The sequence below is a fragment of the Schistocerca serialis genome, chromosome 1, assembly GCF_023864345.2.
Source record: "Schistocerca serialis cubense isolate TAMUIC-IGC-003099 chromosome 1, iqSchSeri2.2, whole genome shotgun sequence".
NCBI classification, from domain to species: Eukaryota; Metazoa; Arthropoda; class Insecta; order Orthoptera; family Acrididae; genus Schistocerca; species Schistocerca serialis.
The window spans coordinates 687,197,861-687,221,717 of NC_064638.1; the positions used below are offsets into that span (position 1 = coordinate 687,197,861).

The window sequence follows — 23,857 nt, forward strand, 5'->3', positions numbered from 1 at the left end:
GCATTGTTATATTTTCTTCTTTCATCAATTAAATTCAGTATCACCTGAATTAAATTCAGTATCTCTGGAATGATAAAAGGTTTTCTGCTAAGCCTTGTCTTTTTACATACATTGGCATGTAAAACTTAGAGATAAAAGTCACTTTAACATGATGTGGCACTTCCACAAAAAGATAGCTTGATGAATCTGGGCCATACATAGAAAGAACTACTGGCCATACATAGAACAAACTGCTAGAGTATAGTATAGAAGGTAACTGAAAGAAATACACAGTAAGATGAACAGAACTGGCACTTTTATTCAAAGACAATGATAACACTGAAGACACCATGACCTATAATGGTGCCCTGGACATTACAAAAGATGGGGCATGGTTCTTAACAAGAACAGATGGCAATGCATGGTCTGCAGTTTGCTCCCATTCTGGCCACAAGGTTAGTAAGGAGTTGTTCATGTCAAGTTTTTCATTCCTCCAGCAGTGTGGCTGACAATTGCTGAATGGTAATTTGTGCATATGGACATCTCTTCAACACATCCCACACATGCTTGATGGGAGTTGAGGGAATGGGGAGATCAGTCCATTCACCAAATATCCTCTCATGCCAAGAGCTCCTCCAAATGACATTTTAAAAAGGTTGCACACTGTCATCCATAAAAATGAAGTCAGGGCCATACGCACCCCTGGAATGACACACATGGGGAAGTAATACAGTGTCACAATAACACTGACCAGTAAGTGTACTGTGTTCATATTTGGAGATCAGTACACCTATGCAACATTATATCTGTTCACACCATAACACCTGGACCACTAAAATGCTCATGTTTGAGAATGTTCCTGAGTGTGTTACGTACTCCCAGCTCTCGCCACATGAGGGTACAACATCCAGCATTCCAAACCCAGAACTGCATGTTTCTACACATAGCCAGCCAACTTTGGTCCATAGGTGCAACCATCCAGAACAGCACGCACACAAACCTATCTGCCACAGTCATTACAAACTCCACCCTTGCCTTTGGAAACAAAGGATGGTCCATAATGAGGAATGCTGGGGGCCAACGGACATGCCTAGAACCTCTGTCGCCCCCTCCACCTCTGCCTCTCACAACAACAGCCCTCTCCACCAATTAGAAAAGGCAGCAGAAGTAAAAGGTATGCACAGTGAGGTACCGATTAAGATGGAACTACTACTCTCATCCTTTAAAAAAAAACTACTGGTACCCACTGCTTCACACACAATAACTAAGATGCCAGTCACAGTACAGACAAACTGGAACACCGTTGTGCAAGGATGCCATCATCTCCCCCTCCCCTTTCACTGGCATGCCTGGTGAAGACCTGGCCATTTTTGGCCCAATGTGGCGATTAAAGATAACACAGGATACTGTATCCTACAAGATGTGATTACTGTGAAATGATGAAAGTTCACAGGATTTCCAGCAAGAGCCACCAAGAGGTAACCACTTCAGCAGAACACTTATCAATTCTACAGATAAACTGGTCCACAATGGCACAACCAGATGGCACAGGAAAGACTGGTAAAAGTGAATCTGCTCCACAGAACAAGCAGCTCATAGCTGGATCAGCCACTTCTGTAGCTTTGACTAGAGCACTACTAGGATCCTGGAGTATTGTGACAGCATTTGAGTGTTTGATTCTGCACTGGACTGTTTAGCTGCATATTGTGAATGTGTGGCAAAAAAAGTGCTGTATCATTTGAGAAATACAGAGGCAAGCGAGGGTGTGAGGACTTACTGCTATCAGCACCATGTCATCATAATGCACCTCAGTGTAGCATACAAAGTATTACGCAAAATTTGCTTTTCCAAACTTTGTCAACATATGCTTCGGTATATTAATGTTTAAATTGTTAAATCTCAGAGTGATCAGATAAATATGATTCCCTAAATAAACCGTTAAAAACAAAAGAACAAGTGGCACTAAATAATAAAGGTAGAAAGCTAAAAATTGGTCAGAATATGCAAATGAATGTCAAAATCAACCATTACAAGTCTCAGTTTGATTGGAATAATATTTTGGTCAAAATCAGTGTGTTTTACAAAAACAGACGGTGCTAAATATTAGATTTAGAAGGATGAAAATTGTAGGAGTTTCAGTTTGATATAAAAAAACTTAACTATGTGACCCCATTGAGCTACCTCTAATAGTTTTCAAGTAATTTACTGAAAACTAAATTTGGAACAAAGCATCCCTATTTGTAGTAGATATTAAGTTCAGTTATGTTAATGCTAGAAAGCTCTGATTACGGCACATGATTAAACCCATTAAATAACAGAGCTATAAAAAGTTTCAATACTTTGATGCAAATACCAATCAATACAAAGTCTCTTAAAGATGTAGTTTAGAGGTCATGTTCTGTTGTCAATTCCATTTTAAAAATTCTAGACAGCAAAGTTTATAGCAGGTGAGCTAAAACTTTTCTGTGAATAAAGCCAACTTAACTCTACTCATACAAAAATTATTAAGATTGTAAATTGATTCATGACCAAGTTATGAAATGATATGTGTCCAAGAGAGTGGTTGTTTAGATACTGCTATTAGGGGATAGAGCGGATGGCAGCAGGTGTTTCCTTTGGCCGTCTGCTGCGCTCATATATAAATATGGCCTGAGAGGCAGTGACGAGACTTCACTTCACACCGAGCTACCATACAGTTCGCGTCGGTCAAACGCCAACTTATGTGCTGCCTTGGGTGACATCACAGCCCAGCTGCAAGTAAATGCATGTTTTTGGTACAAATAGAAAGTGTACTCTTGAGGACTGTACACCATCCTGGATCGCTTAGATTTTGTGCGAGTAACTTTTTGTGTGCTGCCCGTAATATTAACAACACCATATGGTAAGTGGTGACATTATTTTCCACTTCTGTGGTGAGCAATTATCTTTATCAGAAGTCAGGGCAAAAGACCATTTAATGGGAACTTACCATAGGAGTCACCTCTAAACTGCTCACAGTATTGTTAATGATAGAGACATTGTTATTATTTTTATCAGGAATATTACTATGATGTGTAACTGAAAGTTTATTAAATATAGTGATCAATTAGAGCTCAAAACTTCCATTTATAGTCATAGTTCCTGATCCTGTTAAGCAAATAGAGAGTAGAAACATTTCTTTTAGTGAGCTAAAGAAGAATGTGGACTTGCAACTGGAAATTATGGTCAATACGTTCTCCATCACTTTCTCACTGTGCAATATAGGTTGCAATGTATTTCAAACACATTTTAACAAAAGAATAAGAGTGACAAATAGCTTACTATCTAAACCAATAAATATCATTTAAATTAAAATGGGCGTCTTATTATTTATTAACACACATTTTTTACCCTGAACTCCAAAACAGTTACGAAAAACTACTTTAAGCAACACCAAATTTTACCCATTTGTCAGTGGAGGACCCCAACTCTCCTTTTGTTAATCGATATTCCATTCCCCCTACCCCCATTGACTGACTTCTAGAATCGCCCCTGTGTGTAAAACATTAAAAGATCTTACATTATGTCTTAAAAGAAACAATACATTCGAGAATACTCCAAGAGCATCGGAATTTTGTGAACCATACTAAAATGCATGATTCAGCTTAAAGTGCACATTCGTATGTCCAGATTTGGACGTAAATTTTCTTGGCGTACCAGTACCGTAAGATCTCATGTTTGGTTCTTTATAATGGCATAACGCTATATGTGCTAGAAGATGAAAATGCGCTCTTCAAATGCAGTGAACAGTTGAAACTAGCCAAAGTGTGGAATTAAACACTTAGTTTCAAATAAATTGACTGTCGCAGTGGAAAAATTAAAAAAAGCCACATTTCTTTAGTAAACCAACAAAAATAACTTCATTGTTCTGCACGGCGATTAACACTTGACTATCAGAAAGCTGGAAATAAAAATAAAATCTGGAATTAATAACATAATTTAGCCTTCCATAATTATGTGAATGTATTTTAATTCACTTGATAGCTCCCGGCCACAGAAATCTGTTTTGTTTTCAGTTGACGTGAGAGCAACAAACGAAGAGGAAACGCCAACAAAATCACTAAACGCAAACACAGGTCACACGGAGGCTATCCCCCCCCACTACAACTCAGACTGCTCTGTGCTTCAATTCCAGATCTACGATATTTCTGAACCAGGGCAATACTAGATAGTGGGGGAATAATAGATAGTGGCACCCCCCTCCCTCAAGCGTTTGAGGGAGGATGCCAAAAATTAAAAAAAAAAAAAAAAAAAATCAACATTTCAAAAATATGTTCATCTTGTAGTGCACATCCTTCTGAAGAATGTGATACATTAAACATATGTGTCTGATGAAGTGTAAGACATGTTGTTTGCTCTTAAGTGTGCCAAAGTGCAGTGCCATGCCTCTTCACACAGCATTCTCCTATCGCACGTCACTGTATTTTGCTCTGTGGAATTCAAATATGTAATATTTTGTAATGGGTGCCATCAGACTATATTCAGGACAGTGGAAATTAAAATGTCCTGCAGTGCCTTTCCTGCTCCCAGTCGGCCGGTTAGACATCCTGCCCTCTTTCTTTCTTTTTTTTTTCTTTTCTTTCTTTCTTTTTTTTTTTTTTAGAAAAAGAAAAGAAAGGAAAGCTCACAGGTAATACTAGATGGGTTTATTTGTAACTGGGAGAACAAGAACTCTTCAGAAAATTTGCACTCTTTATTGCCAATTTGCTGATAACTTGCTGTTTTATCTGACGTAAAATTAAATTTAGGATACATAAAACCAGAAAAGACAAGAGACAAGCAAGACGGTACACATTTCTTCAATCCTTAAGTCCTAGCATTTTTTCTCTTTAATCTTGCTACAGCTTTACATGGTGTGCTTTCCTCTCTGGGGAAGAATCTATTACGTCAGCAAAGCTTGTCAAATGTTTTGCTACATGGAAATCAAAATGTTGTCTAACACTGAAAAAGCTGTTAATACAAATAGTACCAAAGACTGGTGTGGTTTCTCTATCTGATTATGTGTATTTTGTCACCATCTGCTAGATAAAATGAAATAGGCCTGCCTAATATTGCAGAAATTGTAACACAACCCAAATCAATGAGACTGTTTTGTCACAAATGGTCATTTTTATAACACAACAGAACATAATTCATGGAGTACCAATGTCAAATGCCTATTAGGCTTACTACGAGCAAAATGTTTTAACTTAGGAAATAGCTTCACATTTCATTCATATGCTCCAGCTTCCGAAGCATGAAACTGAAAAGTAGTAGTACGAAATTTTTATATAAATTTGGAATCATCATATTCTTCCATAATTTGTGTGATGTCCCCGTTTCTTCTTCTTCCTCATTCTTACAAACAATCCTGTCATCACTAATTCTGTAAATATTCCAGCCAGTGTCAAAACTTATTCTCCGGTTAACTTCACTAACCCTTCCACAACCACCAGTTTAGTTATCCAACGTTTATTCTCTGGTTAGGCATTATTACAAGTTTGTACAACGTGTTTCCCATGCTGCTCCCAGAATAGAACTTTAGCAGCTGCTAGTCAGGGACTGTACAACTGACGCTTACTAGTGTAGTGGTCTGGCCAAATATTTTCTGTAGTCTGACTCTATGGCTTTTGCTATTAATTATAACAACGATGATCATTCACAAACCCAGTCAACCACATAAACAGTGATTGGCATTCACTTGTTCGGCTTTATTTTGTTCGGCTGGTATAGCCCCATCCCATTTTGTCTGCAATAAAGTTTATTTCTAGATGTGATGGGGATTACCCTCGCTGACACATCACATACACAATGCACGCATTCAAAAATCAACTGATTCATTCAGAAATCAACTTAGAATTTGTTCAAAAACTTGCAGGGACGCATTTCAAAATCATATGAACCAACGTGCACTGGATGCTAGGCGCTTTGTGATACCAGGTCTTTTTCCTCAAGAATATGAATTTGGCACCACCCACCCTGAAATTGCTGCCCGGGGCATACACCCAGGTTTGCCTCCCGCTCCTAGATGTGGGATCCAGGCCTATTGCACATGAGTGAATCTGGCACGCCGGTAAAATTTTTCCGGGTAGCACCTGGCTGCTTGCTGCTATTGCTTATACAGCTAGCTGCTACACTTCTGTAGCCAGAAGCGGGAGAAGGTACTACTCATGCGTGACTCAACTACACATGCGCATGAGCTCGCTCGCAATTGCTCAAACGAATTTAATGGAAACAGTTATGACGCCACGTTCATCAGAAGCAATTTTGTTATGAAGCATTGCATAGTCTTCCTAAAGCCTTCGACACACGACACATTTTGCTGTTGGCAGATGCTTGTATGAGCACTGTGTTTTGTTGCTGTATATCGCGCACTTTGTTTGCAACTTAAGTTTTATTTTGGTTTTTTTTTTCTCTCGTTCTTGTTTTATTGCTGCAGTATTGTTCTGCAATAGCAAGATATAGTAATATCCTTTGTTAGAGTATTGGTTCTTACCAAAGCTACAAAAATTTAACGGAAAACTAAAACAATGAAAAATTCCTGGAATTCAAAAAAATTCCCGGGTTTTTCCCAGTTTTCTCCCGGATGAAAAAATTCCCAGGTTTCCCTGGATCTCCCAGCTGTGCAGGGTCATATACACACTGAATAAAGTATACTTGCAGGAACCAGGAAGATACTGAATTCAGTAATAATGTGCAACATGCTAATGCAGAAGGGAGCTATATCCTAGAAGAGATAGAGGCAAAGGTACAGTCAACAAATCAAATTTCTGATAAACAATGAGGAGAATTAAGGGAAGTATTAACCACTCATCACAATGTATTCTCAAATATACCTGGTGAAGTTAAAGGGTATGAATGCCGTTTGAATGTAAAGCTTGGGCAGGTATTTTTCACAAAACCTTATCAGATACATTTTCAAGAACGCAAGTGGTTAAGAAACAAATTCAATGCATGTAGGCATGGGATTGAGCAAGCAGTTAGTGAATATAATAATCCTCTTGTTGTTGTGCCAGAGCGTGATGGAAGTGTTAGTACTGGATGCGCGCTGGTTAAATAAAATTGTAATAAGAGAGAATGACCGTCCCCAGAATAGGGAAGAGCTGATACAAAAGTTCCAATAAATTAGGTATTTTACACCTACGGACATAACCTGTGGATACTGGAACTTGCCTCTGGCAAAAGAGTTACATAAATATACAGTCTTTTTGTATGAAGGAGTGTGCTACCAGTATAAAGTAGTCCCGTTTGGATTAAATACTTCTATGTGTGCCTTTGTAAGAGTAATGGCTCATGTACTGGGGCAGGAATTGTTAGATCGGGTAACTATTTATGTAGATGATATACTGTTGGCAACTCCCAGAAGGTATGAAATTGAAGTTCGAAAGGACTGAATGTGTAAGGGACAAAATAAAATTCCTGAGCCATGAAATTAGCGGCAAAGGTATATTACCTGATCCCTCCAAATAACCAGTCATTGAAAAATTTGAAGTGTCCCAAAACAAAAAGCAGCTCATGTCAATGTTCAGTTTATTCAGATTCTATTGCCATTTTTTTGAAGATCACTTGTTTAATGTAGCTTATTTATTCAACTTGTTGAAGAAGAATACCACCTACGTTTGGACTAAAGATTGCCAGTCCACTTTTGAAGAATTAAGAAACTGATGAATAGTCCACTTTCACACTATCCAGATTTTTCAAAATCCTTTGGCACTGTAGTTGGCACAAGTGGTTATGGGATTGCAGTAGAGGTGTTTCAGATGGAAACAGAAGGTGACCAAGAGGTACATAAAACAATCGCTTTTGGGAGTTGTTCACTGCAACCAGCTGAGCAAAATTATGGAATTTCAGAATCAGAGGCACTGGTCATCGTGTTTAGAATGCAAAAGTTTGAGTGTTATTTGTTAAGGCACAAAAAATAATCTATAGTGATCACAAGGCACTTACATTTTCAAAAACTTGCAAACTGAGGCATCCAAGATTAACCAGGTGGGCCATGTACCTACAGCAGTTTTACCTTGAAATTAAATATGTCCAAGGGAAGAACAATCTGGTAGCAGATGGGCTATCAAGAAATGCTGAGTTATGCAGAGAATCAGAAATTTCATCAGCAGATAGGAATGAAGTGAACATGTTGGCCATACATGAGCTCAAGAAGAAAAGTGTCTTGAAGAAAACATTTAAAAACTCAAGAAGAGGCAAAATGATTATGATCAGCTGAGGTTAGTCAAAATCCATTTAGGAGTCACTAATTATCCAAAAGTAGTGCAATACTATTGCTTACATACAGTAATTTTATTCCGAAGAAGAAAACTAGATTCAGCAGAATGGAAAATATGCTTTCCTTCACAACATGTGGATCTGCTGATAGATTACATACATCTATAATATGGCCATTATGGGGCCAAGAAAAGCATTGCTAGATTAAGTGAGAAAGACATTTTTGATAACATGCACCATGGAGTAGCAAGAAGCATCCTGTGTTATTTGTCAGAAGGTGCATGGAGTAAATAGTATAGAGCAGGTAGATTTGCACAATGTAGAACCAAGCGAACCCCTGGAATTATGTGCAGCTGATCTTTTTTGCCCCCTCCAGATATCTAAAGGAGGATGTACCCATGTTTTTGTGGTGACTGACGGTTTTAGCAAATTTGTCAAACTATATTCAATAGAGAGAGCTAATGCCAAAACGTTGGTAGACAGGGTAGAAAAGGACTATATTGGGAAGGTTTGCAAACCCACGAAACTCTTATTGTATAATGATCCTCATTTTGCATCTGAAAAATTTGAGGCATGTCTTGAAAGGGCCAGAATTTGCTACATAAGGATCTCGGCGTATTTTCCACAGGGAAATATGAGTAAGAGAGTTATGTATGAGTTGAACAGATTGTGTAGAGCTTACTATGCCAGGAGGCATTTGACTTGGGCCAGTCCTATCAAAAACTTTGAATAAACCATCAACATGATGCAACCGGCTTTGCTCATTGTGAACTAATGTTTAATCAGGAATCCCATGACATCCTTTCCAGCATGGTTGATTTTCCAGTCCTAACTCAGAGCTCTTTAGATGAGAAGATGGCACAGGCTAGGGTACACGCACGTAAAAGAGTCTTGAACAGAAAAAGAAGGCATAACGCACAAGCTTCCCCACTAGTTTTAGCATTCGTGAACTAGTGTTGGTCAGGACTAAATAAAAATTTAAGAAAATTTCTGCGGAAACAAAGAAGTTTATGCACATTTATTAAGGAACATTTAGGATGATAAGCAAGCCTCAGGCAATCGCATACTGCTCGGAATACTCGAAAAGCAAGAAGAAACTAGGTCAATGAAACACAGTAAATCTGAAGAAATTTAAAAGCAACAGTAACTAGCTTTAGGAAGTCAGTCACTCTTTGGTGGATACACATTTGGTATACTGTGTGGTCCCAGCTGAATCAAAGTTCATTTCCCTTTAAAGTTTCATCCCCTTCTTCTGTCGTATCACAGTAAGTAAAGAATATATGCCTTCATGTTATAAATATGCTATTACTTTGTAATGACTTCCTAGTGAATAAGAATGATTCCCAAAAATGACTATTCCCAAATGATGACTAACAAAAGAATGTGAGAGATAGTTTGCAGTAGTAAATTCTAAATATTGAAATAACAGTAGGTAATTTTTGAGCACTAATAATAGAAAATCATGGCTAAAGTAAACAAATAATAAATAATATATTAAAAACAAAGATTCCATGACTTACCAAACGGGAAAGTGCTGGTAGATAGGCACAATAAAAAAACACACAAACACACACACAAAATTTCAAGCTTTTGCAACCAATGGTTGCTTCGTCAGCAAAGAGGGAAGGAGAGGGAAAGATGAAAGGATGTGGGTTTCAAGGGAGAGGGTAAGGAGTCATTCCAATCCCGGGAGAGGAAAGACTTACCTTAGGGGGAAAAAAGGACAGGTTTACACTTGCACACACACACATATCCATCCACACATATACAGACACAAGCAGACATATTTAAAGGCAAAGAGTTTGGGCAGAGATGTCAGTCGAGGCGGAAGTGCAGAGGCAAAGATGTTGAATGACAAGTGAGGTATGAGTGGCGGCAACTTGAAATTAGCGGAGATTGAGGCCTGGTGGATAATGGGAAGAGAGGATATATTGAAGGGCAAGTTCCCATCTCTGGAGTTCAGATAGGTTGGTGTTAGTGGGAAATATCCAGATAACCCAGACGGTGTAACACTGTGCCAAGATGTGCTGGCCGTGCACCAAGGCATGTTTAGCTACAGGGTGATCCTCATTACCAACAAACACTGTCTGCCTGTGTCCATTCATGTGAATGGAATAAATAAGATCCATAAAAAGGGTTAATAACTACAAATACGGAACATTTGGCACTAAGAGAAGTTATTGAAGCTGCAACTTCCTAAAATCTAGAACACTAGACTCTGCATAAATTAATAATTTCCATTTGGGAGTAAGGTTGTCTGAAGCTAACAGAGGGCAATAAAATAGTGCATCTGGAAGCAAGCCAAAGTGTTTTGATATTAATCAAAGGATATGTATGGAAGTGGTGCATGGATCACACTAAAAACATACGAAATTACAAGATCAGTAAGCTGGTGAAGAGAAAATGGAGAAAGGTATGTTGAAAAATATGTATAAATGAAAATGGGGTGAAACAGGAGAAATGAAGTTATTGGGCTGAAGTATATGGTTAAATGGTGAAAAATTGATGAGTATTCCCTCATGTCTCATAAAAATAGTTTGAAAAGTGTGTAATCTTGATTAAGGCAGATGGACAATTAACAGACAAATATAAACAACAAAATACAAATAAGAATGTGTCAGGAAAGACAGATTGTAAAGTACTGATATGTTATAATAAAAACAGCTTTCTAGTGATGTGTATAACAAAACAGGGTGACTGCTGTCGAAAAAATGACTTCTCTAGCATACTAATCCATATGATAATAGACCCATATACAAAGGTCACTCAATTTTCCAAGTAAAGCAGTATCTAAAGTAATAAAATAAATTACAAACTAGCCCAAAATGTTGCTATTTAAGAACATAAATTGCCCTTCAGTGCATAATAACCATGGTTTATGTATAAAAGAAAAGAGAAATGCAAAGTTTGTGATTCACACCTAATAATGAAGCAAAATGTTTTATGATGTAATGTATTGCCAATAATCATTTTGAAAAAGTTAATAACAGTTGCCTAAAAAAGAAAAAAAAGAAAGAAGAGAAAAGAAATTCTTTCTGGTAACGTCTCAAGTATTGGAACTATTGAAGGAGAATAGAATATTTAACATGTTACGTCCTCCCTTAGATGCAAGTTGAGAATAGAAGCTTAGGCTATGTTATCTGTTTCTCAGGGACATGGATGCTTCATGAAAGGCAGCCTACAAGCTGTAGTGGAGAAGGAAGTGAGGACAATATAGTCTAGACTGAATCCTGCCCTTTCCTTTTTGTAATAAAATATAATAGAGAAGTGACTCCCCACCCCCTACCTCAAATGATTTAGTGAAAGTGTTGTATGGACGGTCATAGTGGTGTGATTAAATAAATGACTACTGAAAAGTGAAAAATTTTGTGTATTTCTCCTTCATGTAAAGACTGAAAAAAAGTATACAAAAAAAGTAACTTTGTAATAATCAAAAATTTTAATTTATCTTTTTATGTAATTTATGTATATGATTTATAAAAATTCATTATGTCATATGTAGTTAACAGTGTAGTATTATGGAATTTTGCTGACATCAATTTCATTAAAAGAGGTCAGCTATAGCAACATCCCTTGTTTCTAATATTTAATTTTGTTCAAAAATAAATTTTTCACAAAAATAAATAGGTGGTGATGTGGTGAAATAAGGTTTACTATGTAAGTATGGACTATTGCATGTTACAGTAAAAAATTAGAGCAATGGTTTGTAACCTTTAGGAAATATTTGTACCTGAATTCTGAAAAATACAACTTGCAGGAAATTGTGAATGAAAATATAAGTCCAATTAAACTGTGCCTCAGAACATTCCTGAAGCATAGTCTCTATCCTCCAGCATTTTTTTTTTCATCTTTAATCTTCCTCTTGGCATTCCTTTTAGCAATTCTTGCTTCTTTGGTAACTTGAAGAGCAAATCTTTCAGCTTCATGCACCCATTGTCTGTCATGTGCAAGCAATTGGTCTTCCATATTAGAGCTCATTTTATGTCTAAATTTCTCAGGATTTCCAATCTTCCTGTCACTCCAACAGCGATACATGTCACTGCACATAGTATGCCAACTTTTAATGTATTTAGTCCTACAAAAACATTCTCAGGTAATCTTTCCCATACACAATGGTTGAAACCTTCATTAGTATTCTGAGTGCCCCCGTGAACACACCTACTAAGCAAGACAGGGTCACACAGGTCTCTAAAAATTGGTTTTATTTCATTCATAACAGGCTCAGGAAGAGAATGCTTATGATGGTATATTTGACTACTTTCTTTTGCTTTTTGGTAACCACACCAAGAATCTGCTCCTTTAGGGCAAAGTCCATGAACAGGGTGGTCATCTGTGGATAAATTATGAAAGTAGGTGGGCCGTACAGCTTTTCTCATTGCTGTAACATCATTCAGAGGTGCAGTTCATCTAATGTCCAGTCCACAATAACTCTGAAGAAGGTCTATTTTAGTTTCTGTCAATCTTCCTTGGCCATACTGAGATTTTCCATCAGATAGCAATTTTCCTTTCATTTCTCTTCATGTTGTTGTTGTTGTTGTGGTCTTCAGTCCTGAGACTGTTTTGATGCAGCTCTCCATGCTACTCTATCCTGTTCAAGCTTCTTCATCTCCCAGTACCTACTGCAACCTACATCCTTCTGAATCTGGTTAGTGTATTCATCTCTTGGTCTCCCTCTACGATTTTTACCCACCACACTGCCCTCCAATGCTAAATTTGTGATCCCTTGATGCCTCAGAACATGTCCTACCAACCGGTCCCTTCTTCTCATCAAGTTGTGCTACAAACTCCTCTTCTCCCCAATTCTATTCAATACCTCCTCATTAGTTATGTGATCTACCCACCTAATCTTCAGCATTCTTCTGCAGCACCACATTTCGAAAGCTTCTAATCTCTTCCTGTCCGAACTATTTATTGTCCACGTTTCACTTCCATACATGGCTACACTCCATACAAATACTTTGCTCCCCAAATAGCAAAACTCCTTTACTACTTTAAGCATCTCATTTGTTAATCTAATTCCCTTAGCATCACCCAACTTAATTCGACTACATTCCATTATCCTCGTTTTGCTTTTGTTGATGTTCATCTTACATCCTCCTTTCAAGACACTGTCCATTCCGTTCAACTGCTCTTCCAAGTCCTTTGCTGTCTCTGACAGAATTACAATGTCATCGGCGAACCTCAAAGTTTTTATTTCTTCTCCATGGATTTTAATACCTACTCTGAATTTTTCTTTTGTTTCCTTTACTGCTTGCTCAATACAAACATTGAATAACATTGGGGAGAGGCTACAACCTTGTCTCACTCCCTTCCTAACCACTGCTTCCTTTTGATGTCCCTCGACTCCTATAACTGCCATCTGGTTTCTGTACAAATTGTAAATAGCCTTTCGCTCCCTGTATTTTACCCCTGCCACCTTTAGAATTTGAAAGAGAGTATTCCAGTCAACATTGTCAAAAGCTTTCTCTAAGTCTACAAATGCTAGAAACGTAGGTTTGCCTTTCCTTAATCTTTCTTCTAAGATAAGTCATAAGGTCAGTATTGCCTCACGTGTTCCAATATTTCTACGGAATCCAAACTGATCTTCCCCGAGGTCAGCTTCGACCAGTTTTTCCATTCGTCTGTAAATAATTCGAATTAGTATTTTGTAGCTGTGACTTATTAAACTGATAGTTCGTTAATTTTAATATCTGTCAACACCTGCTTTCTTTGGGATTGGAATTATTATATTCTTCTTGAAGCCTGAGGGTATTTCGCCTGTCTCATACATCTTGCTCACCAGATGGTAGAGTTTTGTCAGGACTGGCTCTCCCAAGGCCATCAGTAGTTCTAATGGAATGTTGTCTACTCCCGGGGCCTTGTTTCGACTCAGGTCTTTCAGTGCTCTCTCAAACTCTTCACGCAGTATCGTATCTCCCATTTCATCTTCATCTACATTCACTTCCATTTCTATAATATTGTCCTCAAGTTCATTGCCCTTGTATAGACCCTCTATATACTCCTTCCACCTTTCTGCTTTCCCTTCTTTGGTTAGGACTGGGTTTCCATCTGAGCTCTTGATATTCATACAAGTGGTTCTGTTTTCTCCAAAGGACTCTTTAATTTTCCTGTAGGCAGTATCTATCTTATCCCTAGTTAGATAAGCCTCTACATCCTTACATTTGTCCTCTAGCCACCCCTGCTTAGCCATTTTGCACTTCCTGTCAATCTTGTTTTTGAGACGTTTGTATTCCTTTTTGCCTGCTTCATTTACTGCGTTTTTATGTTTCTTCCTTTCATCAATTAAATTCAATATTTCTTCTGTTACCCAAGGATTTCTACTAGCCTTCATCTTTTTACCTTCTTGATCCTCTGCTGCCTTCACCACTTCATCCCTCAGAGCTACCCATTCTTCTTCTACTGTACTTCTTTCCCCCACCGCTGTCAATTGTTCCCTTATGCTCTCCCTGAAACTCTGTACAACCTCTGGTGTAGTCAGTTTATCCAGGTCCCATCTCCTTACATTCCCACCTTTTTGCAGTTTCTTCAATTTTAATCTGCAGTTCATAACCAATAGATTGTGGTCAGAGTCCACATCTGCCCCTGGAAATGTCTTACAATTTAAAACCTGGTTCCTAAATCTCTGTCTTACCATTATATAATCTATCTGATACCTTTTAGTGTCTCCGGGATTCTTCCATGTATGCAACCTTCTTTTATGATTCTTGAACCAAGTGTTAGCTATGATTAAGTTATGCTCTGTGCAAAATTCTAACAGACGGCTTCCTCTTTCATTTCTTACCCCCAATCCATATTCACCTACTATGTTTCCTTCTCTCCCTTTTCGTACACTCTAATTCCAGTCACCCATGACTATTAAATTTTCGTCTCCCTTCACTACCTGAATAATTTCTTTTATCTCATCATATATTTCATCAATTTCTTCATCATCTGCAGAGCTAGTTGGCATATAAACTTGTACTACTGTAGTAGGCATGGGCTTTGCGTCTATCTTGGCCACAATAATACGTTCACTATGCTGTTTGTAGTAGCTTACCCGCACTCCTATTTTTTAATTCATTATTGATCCTACTCCTGCATTACCCCTATTTGATTTTGTATTTATAACCCTGTATTCACCTGACCAAAAACCTTGTTCCTCCTGCCACCGAACTTCACTAATTCCAACTATTTCTCTTCATAGCTTCCTCAATTTAGCATCCATTCTCTTTTGCACATGTCAATAACACTCGAGTTTTGTTACCAAGGTATCACCATAAACACTGAACACAATAATTTTATTGAATACTTTAGAGTCCCCATCGCCTAGGTACTTTGTATGTCTAATGTTATAAACGGGCACAGATCTCTGAAATATTTTTAGAGCTCCACCACACTCCATACTCCACTGTAACCATCAAAATTCTTAGAACACTAATGTTCATTATGTCCTTCAGTGCTACAATGGCAGATGTGGCATTACTTAGATAAGCACTCAACATCAACCACTTTTCCATTCTTCAGAGATGTAGCACTTACAACACCATTCAAGAAACGATGTCCTCGGCATTGCCGTGTCCAATCACGTGCAACAGCAATGTCCCTGGTTCCACTAGTATTTACAGTTTCTTCTACTGCATGTTTCCTAGATCCTTTAGACACAACTGTCAAGGCACCTAAAAGTATTTGTATGTACTTGCTGAACCTACTGGGAGGAGGAGCAAGGTCCATCAAACCACAAAACGTTTGAGCTGCCTTTTTTCCTTTTCCTATTGCTTGTATTGCATACACTAACTTCTAATTCACATCATATGAATTATGCACAATGTCTGAAGTCATTTTCGAGGTAGATTTATTGCCAGATCTACACAGAACACTAAACCCTTCCTGCTACTTTGTTGTTCAGCTATTTCCAGACAGCCTACACCATCACTCATTGTTTACATTTCACCACTTTCTTTATCAAAGAAGATAAGATTCCCACATCAACAAAAACAAATCCACTACAAACAGCATCATTGTTAACACAAAATTTGAATCACCAGGAGGCGTGCCATGTGGGAGTTTCTTCCCTGAAGAACTGATACGTAGGTTACTTTCAACAGTGTGGCTTGCTTTGTTTGTGAACTTGTTACCATGAAATTTCCTTTTATTGAGTTTCTTGATGTTCATATTTATTGCACACTGAAAGATATGTATTTCCACAAACATATGTAGTACTTGGGCAACAAACATTCAGTAACAAGTGAACAAACTGTTTCAGTGAAACAAAACTAAATACTAGCAAAGATAATCATTTACAGACACTAGAAACCTGCACTGTTACCAACATATACAATGTATCATATGTATAATTGCTGGAAACAGGAAGTTCACAGTTCTTTTCGAAATTATACTGGTTTCTGTAACAAAAATAAAGGGGGTGTGGCAGTATACATGACCATAACTTTAAAATTTGGTATATATAGGTCATTTTTCATTTGAAACCCTATAATGTATATAACAAAGTAATCAGGAAGGACTATAGAATTTAATTAAGTCATAAAAAAAATTCTGATTTTTCCACCATTTATAATTACCCTGTATCCTTAAATAAAAAAGCAAGTGGCACTAAATAATAAAGCCAGAAAGACAAAAGTTGGTCAGAATGTGCAAATGTATGTCAGAATCAACTGTTACAACTCTCAATATGATTGGAATAATATTTTGGTCAAAATTCGTGTGTTTTTTTTTTAAAAAAAAAGAAAAAGGAGAAGAAGGAGGAGGAGGTGCTAAATATTAGATTTAGAAGGATGAAAATTGGTATGAAGCATCAGTTTGATATAAAAACCTTAACTATGTGACTCCCTTGCGCTACCTCTAATACTTTTTGAATAATTTACTGAAAACTAAAAGTGGAACAAATGTCCCTATTTGTAGTAGATATTTACTATCAGTAATCTTAATGCTAGAAAGTTCTGATTATGGCACATGATTAAGCCCATTAAATAATAGAGCTATAACAAGTTTCAAGACTTTGATGCAAATAGCAATCAATACAAAGGTCTCTTAAAGAGGTAGTTCAAAGGTCATGTTCTAGTGTCAGTTCCATTCTAAAAATTCTAGACAGCAAAGTTTATAGCAGGTGAGCTGAAACTTTTCTGTGATTAAAGCCAACTTAACTCCACTCATACAAAAATTACGAAGATTGTAAATTGATTGATGTCCAAGAGAGGGGCCATTTAGATGCTGCTACTTGGGGATAGAGCGGATGATGGCAGGTGTTTCCTGCGGCCGTCTGCTGCACCCATATATAAATATGGCCTGAGAAGCAGTGATGAGACTTCACTTTGCACCCAACTACCATACAGTCTGTGTCAGTCAAACGCCAGCTTACGCGCTGTCGTGGGTGACATCACAGCCCGGCTGCAAATAAATGCATGTTTTCGGTATAAATAGAAAGTGAAATCATGACGACAATACACCATCCCGGATCGCTTAGATTTTGTGGAAGTAACTATTTGTGTGCCACCCATAATGTGAGATTATTTTCCACTTTTGTGATGAGCAATTAACTTTGATTATCAGAAGTCAGGGTGAATGACCATTTAATGGGAACTTACCGTAGAGGTCGCCTCTAAACTGCTCATAGTGTTGTTTATGATAGAGACATTGTTATTATTATTATTATTATTATTATTATTATTATCAGGAATATTACTATTTTGTGCATGTGAAAGTTTAACAAATATATAAACTTTCATTTATAGTCACAGTTCCTGATCCTGTCGAGAGTAGAACCATTTCTTTCAGTGATAAAAAGAAGAATGTAGACTTGCAGACTGGAAATTATGGTCAGCATATTCTCCATCACTTTCTGAATGATTGCAAAAACAGTTTCAGGCTCTCGTAGAAAGTCAGCACTGCCACCCTACAAATGAATCAGACTTGTGATTGACTGGAGTGGAAACCTTGTGGACCATATTTTGTGCCAACCTTCGAATTTTGCATTTATTCGTATGTATTAACTGTTCTTTTGCTGTGTCAATAAACATTGCACATTGCCATGCAGGCAATAAAATACAAATCTACCACAGAGGACAAGTGTCTGATAGCAATTCAGATTCTCCACACAGCCCAAAGACTGACATGGACATGCAGTCAGAGATACTGGGTCTGTCCAGCCACTAGCTGTGGAGGGCACAACTGACACGAGGTGGGTGTGGTCACTGGCACAATACTATAAGTAAATACTGCACCCAACAGAATACCATTTACTTTCTTGCATTCTACAAAGGCAAAGGTAGCATCCCATGCTGACTGATTTATCGTGACTGTTTAATGTTCCTGATTTGGATTACTCATTGGATGGATTTATCACACTTTATGACAACTTTCACTGTATTCTGGACTTAGCTTCTGGTCATCTGCTCACCATGTGAACCCTGTCATTTTAGACTGCACAGAATGGCCTGTTTGTTCCACTGGTCTACAGGGTCACTGCCTCTACAAGTGACCATAAACTTTGTTTCTATCTGACAGAAAAATAAATTCTTGCATGCAAGTATGTTGTTTCTTTTGTGGTTGTTTTCATCCAAAACTTTGACGTATTTTATTTCCCTGTACATTGTTTTTTCTTTTTTTTCTCACTGACACATGGAGAAGGTAGCAATTACAATAGCATATAATGTAGGCTCTGCTATAATACAGTAATTTTTCAAGTTCAGATATGAAACTTACATAGTTAAATTTTCCAGGTTGAGGTTGGCCAATGGGAGCTCAGACTGCATGATTGTAACTGTATTGATAAGCTTTTTAGACTTAACTTTCACAAGCAGAATGTCTTGTTGCAGAGAACCTACAAGGAATGAGCAACAACAGGGTTCTGTGCCCAGGAGTACGCGCCTCCGTTGGCCACCTAGTGAAAGAACTAGCCATCGAGGAGCAGTGCTGTCTTCCCACTGCTGGGCACCTACAGAAAAAATTAAGTTACTAGACATTCTGATTCCCACCTGTATACTGATCACATCAATATCAATATATTAATTTTTTGTGTTTATAGTTCACTACAAGTAAATGAAATCATGGAAAAAATTATTATATGAAAGCAAAAGAATTACATAAAGTACGAAACACTGGTCTTCACCTCAGGAAAAATAACTGTTGCACAAATACTACAGACATGTTATTTCTATATCTGCATCTTTATCTGCTGTTCTCTGAAGACCAGAGGCTTTAGCAACTGGTATCCTTTCAACCCCCTTCCTATATCATTTGTTGTTAGCACATAAAAAGAAGAACTGTCAGTGTACCTCTATATAACACTAAATTCCTCTAACACTGCACATGGTTTAATAAGTGATAGAATGTAACATATTTCTCTTGAAATATTCATATTAGGTTAGTAAAAAGAATGTGACATGTGCAATGGAAGAGAAATACACTGATAAGCCAAAACATTATGACCACTGCCCACCGCAATGTTGGATGTCACCTGGTGATGTTGCAGGCACATGACACAGTAACAAAAGTATGTAAGTGGAGCAGATATGGACAGGTGATCACCTTAGTGAAAATATGGGCTGCAAATGGGGAAATACATTGAGATAAGTGAGTCTGACACAGGTCAGATCATTATTACGCAGAGCCTGGGAACGAGTATCTCGAAAATGGCAGAGTTGGTCGAACATTCACATGCTATTGTTATAAGCACCTATGGAAAGAAGTAGAGGGAGAGTACAACTACCACTAGGTGCTGAATGGTTGGATGTCCACGACTCTTCACAGAAAGTGGGATTTGGAGACTTGTGTGCTCTGTAAAGCTGAATAGCGGCGATCTATGGAATCTCTGCCGAAAGAGCACAATGCTAGTGCGCACATAAGTGTTTTGGTGCACATCTTTCATCATACATTGTTGAACATGGAGCTATGCAGGCAGACCACCCCTACATGCTCATATGTCGAGCCTATGACATCATCAATTATGATTGCAGTGGGTACGGGACCATCGGGATTTGACCGTCAATCCACGGAAATGTGTCGGCTCTTTGGGTGATTCGCATATTTGCTGCACTAGGTCGCTGGGCATCTCCACAAATGCCAACAATGAGGTGAATGATGACGCGAAACATGCAGTGCACCATGGATGCAGGCTGGTGGGAACAGTATTATGCTAGGGGAAACATTCTCCTGTGCTTGTGTCGGATCTGTGGTAGTAATCAAAGACAACTGCAGACCACTTGCATCCCTTCATGCTTTATGTCTTACCTGATGGCGATGTCATTTTTCAGCAGAATAATTATCTGTGTCACGGAGCCAGTGTTGCACTGCAGTGGTTTGAGGAGCATTATAGGGAACTCACGTTGATGTCTTGGTGACCAATTCCGCTGGATGTTCCTGTGGAACCCATCTGGGATGCTATTGGGCACCAGCACCACATATGCAAATCAGTGGCTCATTATTTACGTGAATTACATGACATGTGCACAGGCAATTAATGCCACATACCTCCACAAAACTATGAACAAACTGTTGGATCCCTGATATGCAAAATCAGTGATGTATTTCATTCCAAAGACAGACAAACAAGCTATAAAGCAGGTGGTACAATGATTTGGCTCAACAGTGTAGATTAGTGTCAGTTTTCATTATTTTCTCTGTTGAGACAACTCAAATTAAGAATGAATTGTCTGGAGAATCAAAAAATGGAAAATCCAGGATAGAATGTAACATTTCATGAAAAGGATAGTTGCTACTCATCATATAGCGGAGATGCTGAGTCACAGATTGGCACAACAAAAAGAGGGCTTTCGGCAAATAACGCCTAAATAGATGACACACACACACACACACACACACACACACACACACACACACACACACACGCTGACACAACTCATGCATACATGGCATCAGAAGCCAGACTGTCAGCAGCAATGCATGATGGGAGAGGCAACTGGGTGGTAGGGGTAAAGAGGATGCTGGGGTGAGGAGGAGGAGGGATAGCAGTGTATGGGTGGGGGATAGTAAAATGCTGCTTGTGGTAGTGAGCAGGGACAAGGTGGAGAGAGGGTAGGGCAGCTAAGTGCAGCCAGAATGGAGGGCGGGGGAAAGGGGTAGTAGAAAACGAGAGAAGTAAAAAGACTGTGTGCATTGGTGGAATAGAGGGCTGTGTAGTGCTGGGCTGGGAACAGGGAAGGGGCTGGGGCAATGACTAATAAAGGTTGAGGCCAGGAGAGTTACGGGAATATAGGATATATTGCAGGGAGAGTTCACATCTGCGTAATTCAGAAAGGCTGGTGGTGTTGGGAAGAATCGAGATGGCACAGGCAGTGAAGCAGTCATTGAAATGAACAACGCTGTGTTGGACAGCATGCTCAGCAAGAGGATAGTCCATCTGTTTCTTGATCACAGTTTGTCAGTGGCCATTCATGCAGCAGACAGCTTGTTGATTGTCATGCTCACATAGAAAGCATCAAAGTGGTTGCAGCTTAGCTTGTAGATCACATGACTTATCCCCGGTAGCCTTGCCTTTGATGGGATAGGTGATATTTGTGACTGGACTGGTGTAGGTGGTGGTGAGAGGATGTATGGGTCAGGTCTCACATCTAGGTCTATTATAGGGATATGAGATGAGAGGCAAGAGGTTGGGAGCAGGGGTTACGTAGGGACGGGCGAGGATATTGTGTAGGTTTGGTGGGCGGCGGAAAACCACAGTGGGAGGCGTGGGAAGGATAGTGGGTAGGATATTTCTCATTTCAGGGCATGACAGGAGGTAGTTGAAGCCTGGCAGAGAATGTAATGCCTCCCTACCCCCAACCGTTTGCCCCTTCCATCATGCACTGCTGCTCACAGTCTTGCTTCAGCTGCCAGAGACGGTGGCCATGGGTGTGTGTGTGTGTGTGTGTGTGTGTGTGTGTGTGTGTGTGTGTGTGTTGCCTATTTTTGCCAAAGGCCTTTCTGGCCAAAAGCACACTTTCTGGCAGTCTTTTTGTTGTGCCTAGCTGTGACTCAGCATCTCCATTATGTGGTGAGTAGCAACTACAATAAATATTTTGTAGTCAAGATGCTAGTTTCATTATAAGTGCAGAAGAACATGACCATATCTCATAAAGCTTCCATGTAATATATATCCATGACTAATAAAAGCATTAGCCATAAAATTAAGTTTATCTTTAGAAGCTTGAGTATTAAAAATAATAAATGTCAGGGGTTGGACAAATTATCTCTAAGATTTATTTAATATAGAGGAGATAGCCCAAAACTTGATACATTCACATGACACAGAGGAAGTATACCTACAGAGATTTGAAAAACGATTGAATAATACAGTGTCCCATAAAGTGAAACTATAAAGATGTACACATAGATCCGAAGCTCATCACTTGACCCTTTGACTGCAGTAGACTTGTTAACACATGGTGCAGCTTCCACTCAGTTACTCTAGACATGTTTAAGTGCATCACTGCTCCTTGTATCCAGGTGCTTTAGACATGATAATCTGTGCTGCCTTGCTGAACCCTCCATGTTCAAGACATGTTAACATGCAGAGCCAAGAAATCTTTGAGAGTCACATTTCAAGTATAGTGAGACTGAACTCTTTGACTGTGATGAGAGTCATGATTCTTCAACAGAATCTTGAATTAATGGTCTCGATCTTTGTACATTAGCTGGTACAACACATCCAACTGTCATTACACCAGATGAAAGTTATTTAGAATCAGAAGTGTATGAAATCAACTGCAAAATGCTTGGGAACTGAACTACTTTAGCAGTATGCCTGACTGGAAGACAAGTGATTTTTTTGTCCATTTGCACATTTATTTGTAAATTCAGCTTCAAGACAAAAGTGTGGTCTACATAAAGATTCAAGCATACTGCCATTTTTCTTGATATCTGTAATAGAAGATATGATGAAATCTGAAAAGAAACCAACAGATTTCATTTACATATCAAAGTAAATATGTCAGATTCATAACAGTCTCAACTGCCAAGGTGGAGAGATACAGGAGATACAGTATTTGAGGAAATGTATTGCTAAATTATTATTTTGTGTATTTATGGCTCATGAAAAAGCTGAAAATTATTGAATATTGGTCCAGAGATTAATCTTAAACACTCCAGTTTTCAGCAAAATTATGCCCAGAGGCAATTTTCTCTTCATTTTGAGGATGCTTTGCTTTAGTAACAGCTCCTCAGTAAAAAAAGTTATGAAGAGAAAAGAGAGAGAGAAAGAGAGAGAGAGAGAGAGAGAGAGAGAGAGAGAGAGAGAGAGAGACCATTCAATAGTGGATTTCATCCACATCAAAAGCTTTGCATTGGTGAAATTCCAATATTGTGCAAAGGGTGATTATCTTTTTAACAGCATACTCAACCCAGCTGAAGTTGATTTAAAGAAAAACATTTCTGTAGCCTGACTGTAAGACTATTTATGAAATATAATTTGCGACAGAAGGAATTAAAAAAATTAACTCTCTTATTATTCCATCCTGGATTTTCCATTATTTAAAAAAATCACATATATATGAAAAACAGTTATGTCAACTTTGTTTTGAACTTCCAGTATCAACTACATCCACAGTCCAGTGCACAGCGACTTTCTGAATGCACAGTGCTTTTAAGCACGGAATGTTATTATGTCCTCCATATATACAGATACAAAAAAAGTTAACTATGTTCAGCCTAAATGTTTTAGAAACATAAG

The 23,857-nt window shown here is 38.4% G+C and overlaps 1 protein-coding gene across 1 annotated transcript in view; it reads right to left on the reverse strand.

Moving 5' to 3' along the window:
- Positions 1-23,857, reverse strand: part of LOC126425182 (uncharacterized) — a 289,759-nt gene that overhangs the window by 165,889 nt on the left and 100,013 nt on the right. The window contains exon 7 of the mRNA XM_050088170.1: positions 18,895-19,126. Within this exon, the coding sequence (XP_049944127.1) occupies positions 18,895-19,126 (232 nt within the window). The remainder of the gene's footprint in view (positions 1-18,894; positions 19,127-23,857) is intronic.